Source organism: Trematomus bernacchii, unplaced genomic scaffold (assembly GCF_902827165.1).
Source record: "Trematomus bernacchii unplaced genomic scaffold, fTreBer1.1, whole genome shotgun sequence".
NCBI classification, from domain to species: Eukaryota; Metazoa; Chordata; class Actinopteri; order Perciformes; family Nototheniidae; genus Trematomus; species Trematomus bernacchii.
In genome coordinates, this window is record NW_022987547.1 from 10,075,863 (window position 1) to 10,083,027 (window position 7,165).

At 42.0% G+C, this 7,165-nt stretch overlaps 1 protein-coding gene across 2 annotated transcripts; it reads left to right on the plus strand.

Annotated features, from left to right (window-relative positions):
* Positions 1 to 299: 299 nt before the first annotated feature.
* On the plus strand, positions 300 to 6,351 carry cunh2orf42 (chromosome unknown C2orf42 homolog). Of its 2 annotated transcripts, none has more exons than XM_034122772.1 (8): positions 300 to 375; positions 1,473 to 2,613; positions 3,407 to 3,526; positions 4,121 to 4,225; positions 4,638 to 4,745; positions 4,995 to 5,095; positions 5,297 to 5,459; positions 5,534 to 6,351. In XM_034122772.1, the coding sequence occupies exons 2-8, from the start codon at positions 1,497 to 1,499 to the stop codon at positions 5,764 to 5,766; spliced, it is 1,947 nt and encodes a 648-aa protein (XP_033978663.1). In that variant the 5' UTR covers positions 300 to 375; positions 1,473 to 1,496; the 3' UTR covers positions 5,767 to 6,351. The 2 variants fall into 2 exon arrangements, with proteins under 2 accessions (XP_033978663.1, XP_033978664.1); XM_034122773.1 differs by having other exon boundaries at positions 306 to 375; positions 1,476 to 2,613.
* Positions 6,352 to 7,165: the final 814 nt, after the last annotated feature.

The following is a 7,165-nucleotide window of genomic DNA, read 5'->3' on the forward strand; positions in this document are numbered from 1 at the left end:
GACATAGTCAGGAGTTATCCATGTCAACTCATATAAAACAATGTCAGCCTCCTGTATTTAGAGCAGAGCACCTCCAGGCTCACACATCGAGATTTTAGCTGTTGCTATAAACACTTAAAATACAGTGGAAGTGGCTCATTACAATATAGATATAAAAGCAATATTCAGCATCCACCGATATGAACTACACCTCCCACAATGCAGCGCCTCAAGAGAGGCCGTCCCCTTTTTTGACCACGTGATCGCCTCCGACCAATGGGGAGTGTCGTTACAGGCGCAATGCGGTTCTCGGGATGTAAGGAGCAATGGCGACGGTCGAGACGGATTTGGAGGCCAGAGTAGACCTGAATGTGACCAAACAGAAGCCGAACACAGGTAGTTTGAACATTTGCTCTAAAAAACACTCACAGATAAATAACAGTGACACAGGTGGTGTGTTACCAACGAGGTGGAGCACAGTTTAAAATGTGCACGACACATTTGAAGCATTGCAAAGCATTTTAACTGACATTTTTCTGCGAAACTTAAGAAAGCAATGTGATTTGAAATAAAGTTAAACATTGCAGTTTTTATTTTTGATATCTATTTTTCAACTGACCTTTACCAACACTGTATGGTACATGCATATCAATTCATACCATTACTGACATTATGCTTGTACTGTTATACATATTCTACTCCACCTGATTTCTTACTGATTCCCTATTTGTTCCTTCATTTAATTCCTCATGTTCATACCTGGATCACAGTGCCTTTGCATATATAGCCTGTATATGTTTATAAATAGTGTTCGAGAGTAATGATCTACAAGTAATTCAACTATTGGTTTAATTACATTTTGAACAAGCTTGCTAGTAGGCTATTTCACCAACATTAATATTTGCATATTTATTCAAGAAGTTTTACCATTTGTTATGTTGTTAACTACTAAATCTACAAACAGATATAGGCCCATTGTTTTTACTGTGACCCGTTTTCAAGCTGGTCACAGCTGCAAGGTCTGCAAGTTCTTTCATATAGGAAGAACTTGCAGACTTCCTATATAAAAAGGAAGTCTGCAAGTTCAAGGCTATTTTAGTTAATGTCACAAAACTGAGTGACTCAGTAAGACAGGCCCATTTTAAAACCAGCTCTCAAGTTGATACAACTGTCAAAAAAGGTAAAGGTTGAAATAAAATATATTTTGGTATTTCATTATTTTTTACATTATATATGATATGTGAAAAAGTGGATATTTTTTCAAATAAACTTAGTCCAGTGACATAATTTTTATGGTATGGATCCATTTTGTTATAATATCGTATTACATGCTAATTTGATATTTTTTTGTGAATTAATGTGTGTCATGTGATTTATGTGTTGTATATGAATAAATATACACACACACAAACCATTTTCTGTAAGGTCAATAAACAACTTTAACTTCATTCTATCATATTCATGGCATTTATGTTTCTTTTTTCCCTCTTCAGCAGGTTAGAATCAATTTCCTTCCAATGGAGAGTCTGAAAATGGAAACAGAGGTGACTGTGTCCTCCTCAGTGAGCGTGGTCTCCTCCTCTGCTACCCAGACTACCATCTCTCAGGCCACCCTGGCATCGAAGCAGAGAGACGGCCGAAAACCCACAGCCACGACTCCCCCCTTCCTCTCCAACCTGGGGAGGGCCACCCTGCGGGGGATTCGCAAGTGTCCGCAGTGTGGCGTCTACAATGGCACCCGCGGGCTCAGCTGCAAGAACAAAGCCTGTGGGATTTCCCTCAGAAATGCTTCTACCACGGCGGGCAGGAAAAGCAAGAAATGTGGAGTGGAGGTGGTGAAAGTGATAATAGACAGTGAGGAGAGTGTCGGGAAAGAGGGTGCAGGAGGAGTCCTGGGTGGCGGCTCAGGTGGAGGAGTCCAGGTGTTTTCAGTGAGTCACAAAGGCAGAGGAGCCACAGCGACGCAGCTGGGCTTTGTTGAACTCGTCCCCACGGATACGGCTATAGCTACAGGAGACGGTGCCACCCTGCTAACTCGCATCAACCTGGGGCGCTGCTTCTTGCCCTCATGCAGGCAGGGTCAAAGGTCAAATCAGGGTGAGACAGAATCAGCGGTGGCCGGTTCAAAACAGTCCTCCGACAGCCTCTGCGTCCACATTAAACAAGCGATTGAGTGTCAGAGTCGCGCAACACCACTGACCTTAAAGAGCTCCGTGCTGGAGGGGCTGCAGGCCTCCATTCAAGCCAAGGAGGAGCTGTGGAGGCTGGCCACGGAGTCTCCTGGCCCCCTGGTGCAGCGCGTGGCAAAAGACACCCTGGTGGTGAAGTGCCACACAGATTCCCAGCATCCTCTGGGGCTGCTGCATCTCACTGTAGGAGCAGGTGGACTGTCGGAGGTTAAGAGCGAGGGGAAGGGCAGAGAGCAGCAGCACACGGTGTGTCACTGCGCCTGTCAGCTCAGCAGCAGGAGAGGTAAACCTGGTGCTGATGGAGCAGGTGGATCGTCCGCCAACTCTCTTCCTCCAGCTCCCAGCTCACAGCCCTGCCTTCACTTCTACGCCTGTGTGTGTGCCTTTGCAAGCGACGAGAAACTGGCAACAGAGTTTGCTGCTTTCATCAACTACACCCCGAGTGGTACGGTAACTGAGCCTGTTTTCTTCTGTCAGTTCAACATATTTAAAGGAATAGTTTGCAGGTGTCTATAGAGTTGTATCGATGCAATGATCAGCAATTCATTCGTTGATACAAAGCAAAAGAGTTGATATAAACCCTATCCTAACCCATTACACTTGTGTGTCAACATTTCCATCCAAGCAAGCCTTATCCCTAAACATTTAACAGTGCTGCTTAGTCATGAGAAATGTGGCACTATAGGTTCATTTTTATAATTTTTATATATTTGTTTTGCTTTTATGTCTGAAAGAGCCCAGTAATAAAATAGTCAAATCATATTTCAGTTGCATTTTTGCAATTTGATATAAATCTAACTTATGTTAAAATGGGCGTATGATGTTGTTTGATATGCCTGGCAGACCCCAAATTTAAATCAAATCAAATTTGTATTGTGTGATATTAGCAAATAACCCAATCTTGTCCAAAAAGTGGATTTAATATGGTACCGTAATGTGATTTTTACCCCGAGATAATTCACAGAAAAGTTCTTGAGGTAAAAATGTAAAGTGAATTCATTTCAAAGATGTTCCACAGAAAATCAAACATGTACTATTCTGTCTATCATTTGTTTGTTATTCATCTGACAGACACAACCAGCCTAGCTTTTACCCCTGTATCCAGTCTTTATACCGAGCCAAACGAATTGGCTTTACTCTCAGCAAGAAAGAAGAAGATATATTTATATTCCTTTTCATTTGTTTTAGTTTAATATCGAATGTGCTTATAATCCTTTTCTCTTCTTTCTTCCTTTCAGGTGTGCAGCAGAACGCCACCAGTAGGCTCTTCAGTCTCAGTGAGAAGCCTCTGCAGCAGGTCGAACCCTTCATCTCTCATCACACAACAAAGAAGCTTCGCCTGGATGATTCTCTCTCTGGTGCTTCATCATAAAACCATCTTTATATCATATTATCACTCATTAATGCAGGATGATTCTCCAAAGCATTGTTGTCTGAATCTTCTCTGTCTGTCCCATCCAACCTGCGTTTCTTTGATGTCCTGCCTCCGTGTAGCCCCCTCAGTGGCCTCTCTCTCTGGGTTGGGGATGGAGGCAGTGTCAGTGAGGAAAGCTGCTCAGAGGAAAGCCCCCGGTGCTGGGGGGCTGAAAGCTCCAGGTGCTGCCTCTCTGCACTTCCCCTCCCTGCCTTTTCATCTTCCTGCTGCCTAAATCTGTTTGTTAAAGAGCCTTACATCGTCTTAGACATCTGTCTCCATCTTTATCATCCCCCCCGTCTAATCCCGCAGCACTAATCCTGATCTGCTATTGAAAAGAACAGGGTCGCACTGTAGAGGAGCATATTTTAACGTTTAATTCAAAAACATTTACAGGCCTTTTTAATGAAAGTTGACAGGCAAAAGCTCTAAAGTCTTTAAACACTGAGTATCTGGTTGGTGAGCGGTCCACTGAGAAACAAAAAGAAGATAATGTATGCGTGTTTTTTCTACTAATCTGTGTGTCTTCATGTCTCAGGCAGTACGCAGGCTGTGGATGAGCGTACGGTGACCATGGGCTTCCAGCAGTGGCTGGCCAGCGTCACAGAGAGGATCCACCAGACCATGCACTACCAGTTTGATGGTAAAGATGAAGTATTATTAGCACGCTGCATGTTTATGGATCATTTCACCATGTATATGCAAATAGATAGTATATCAATTGCGTTAATTTGCTTTTCGCCAAGAGTTAGACGTGATGATGTCACTTTCATGGGTGAAGTCCCCTCCTTTCCAGTGGACTACCATGGGACCTCGTTCGGGAAAAATATCTTAATAAATCATGAAGTACACATATGATGTTTGTCAGTTTAAACATTTATTTTGCAACTCAACAAAAGTTTCAGTTTGCCTTGTCAAGTAGTCCTATGCATAGTTTTGAACTTGCTTTAATGAACAATTATTTTGGTTATTCTTGGTTAAACCTGTGAATCTCCGCTAAACAAATGGCTTTTTTCCGTTTTTTGCACACAGTAAAAAGTTGTTGTTTCCAACAGGGAAACCTCAGCCTCTGGTGTACCACGTCCCCCAGGAGTTCTTCAACGCTCTGCAGCATCGCCTGTCGCTGGGCTCCAAGAAGAGGAGGCTGCCCAACTTCACAACAGGTGACATTTATTATAAGAAAGCTATTTGTATCATACCTGGACCTCTACAGGTGCTACAAGTGTGTGTACTGCATCCCATCCCAATATCTTAAGAATAAACACAGTGACAGAAATGAGTACTGTAAAAGTTAATATTGCATTGCCTAGTATTTCAATTGTTTGTGTCTTTTACCTTCTACTTCACAGCATCTAATATCTGAATATCAAGTATTGACTCTCTTTCTCTCTTCCTATCTGTGTGAATGTCAGCGTTTGTGAGGAATGATGGACTTCCTCTCGGCTCTTTCTCCAAGTACACCTGGCACATCACCAATCTCATGCAGGTCAAACGCATCTTTGACACCTCAGAGGTAACAAATATAACTTTCCTCCTCCTCTCTTTTTGTCCCCCTCGCTTTCCAATTTCATTTTTACTTTCTTAGCGAAACCTCTCTGATCTCTTGTTGTCCTGCTGCCAAAACCAGAGAAGATATGACATGCTAATATCATAGAAACATTCAAATGTACAGTCTTCTCACCTCTTTATTTCCCCTTCACTCTCTGCCCATCAGCTGCCTCTGGAGCTCTCTCAGAGCTTTGTAAAAAACGCTGACAGCTCGTATTCACGTTTTCACTGCCCTGAGCCTCCGCCTGAACCAGAACTACCAGATGGATTCAGAACAGATCGGCCGCAGGCTATACGACCGATGGAGCTCCGAACCTTCCTCAAAGTTGGTGAGTTGCTTGTTTTCAGCCTTTTTATAATACCATGAAGCAAGCATTATATTTACACTGACAAATCTCTGCAGGACCAGCGGATCAGAAGGATGCCAGTCCGTTTGTGATCGAGTGGATCCCTGACGTTCTGCCTCGCTGTCAGATGGGGGAGCTCAGGATCAGCTTCGAATTTGGACACCAGCAGAGCGGCCAACAGGACATCTGTGACAAAACGAGTGTGGCAGAGAAAGGAGGTCCTAATAAATCGGACTCAACCCAACCCAAACTCACAAAGGCTGCTGAAATCCTTCCGGTGGTTGTGTAGTGACAGTAATCAGTGTCAAACCTGCAATAATCCATTTAACTGCCTCTCTGGGTTTAAAGATATGGATTAATATGACTCATTGACTTATACAGCATGTAATACATTTATTATTATGCAAGTTATGGATAATCAATTGCCATATGATTCATATGGCAATCTGAAAATACTAATGATAAATATCATACTGATATGAAGGACAGTATGATATTTATCATTAGTATTTTCAGACAATCTAGTCTGTTGTACACAACTCATCATAATGCCTTTTATACTGAATGCTAAGTATTCATTACATCAAACTCAAAGAAAAACAACAAAAAGGAAGAATATTTTGGGAAAAATGCCTTTTTGTTGAAACACAATAAGACACATCATACAACCAGAAAGAAGAAAAACGTATACCTTGTATTTAAAACTAAATAAGACATTTTAATGAACTTGATAGTTTACTACAGATGAAAATGTTTCTTCCAATGGGAAAACACACATTCACTATTCCCTAACCTTTCCTAAAGGTTAACTGACCTGTATTTGTGTTCAAGATGTCTGTGTTTCTATGGAAACCATAAAGGAAATAAAACACATTTATTGGATAAAATGTCTCTTTATTGGTAAATAAGCCTTGGCTGAACTTTGTTTGTAATGCTAAATAAAAAGTGTGTTTTTAGTAAAACGCCGTGTACCATATTGATATATAATCCCAATCATTCATGCAAGACATGAACAAATAGAAATGGTGTTTTGATTGAGCTTGGCTTGAGTTAGCCTAAAATCACGATCACAGCGTCAAGTGCTCTGAACGTGAGAATACAGCATTACGCATGCTCAAAGCTGATTGGCTGTTGCCCCACCGCTCAAATCTGATTGGCTGTTTGCCAATTACTGATTTGCTGTTACAAGAAGTTAGTCACTGCCACCAACACGTGGATTATCGCCTACAGCAGCACGCATTTTAAAGATTGCCTTGATATTAATAACCTCAGGTCTACTAACCGCTGTACGCTGTTTTAAACATTATACTTCCGGTAAACTAATAAGATTTGACGTGGAGTGGTTCTCCTGGAGGAAATGCTAATGCTAGCTTTTCGAGAAGCCCCTCAATGCAGTGCGCAATGCCTCAATGAGCTCAATGTGGGCGGGAGCTCAACGTGGGCGGAGCTTCACAGATGACGCGTTGCATCCTGTTTCCCGGTAGCAGTTCTCTTCCCTCCCTTCAATCTAACCCTTCCCTTCCCCCCATCCTAACCCTAACCACTCCCTACCTTTTTACCTAATCCTAATCTTCCTTCCTCCCTCCCAAACCTAAACCCCAAAACCTCTCCTACTGTAAGAAATTAAAATCAATGTTGATATGACGTAATTTAAATTAAATACAGGGTTTTAATTTAAAGCAGTTTTA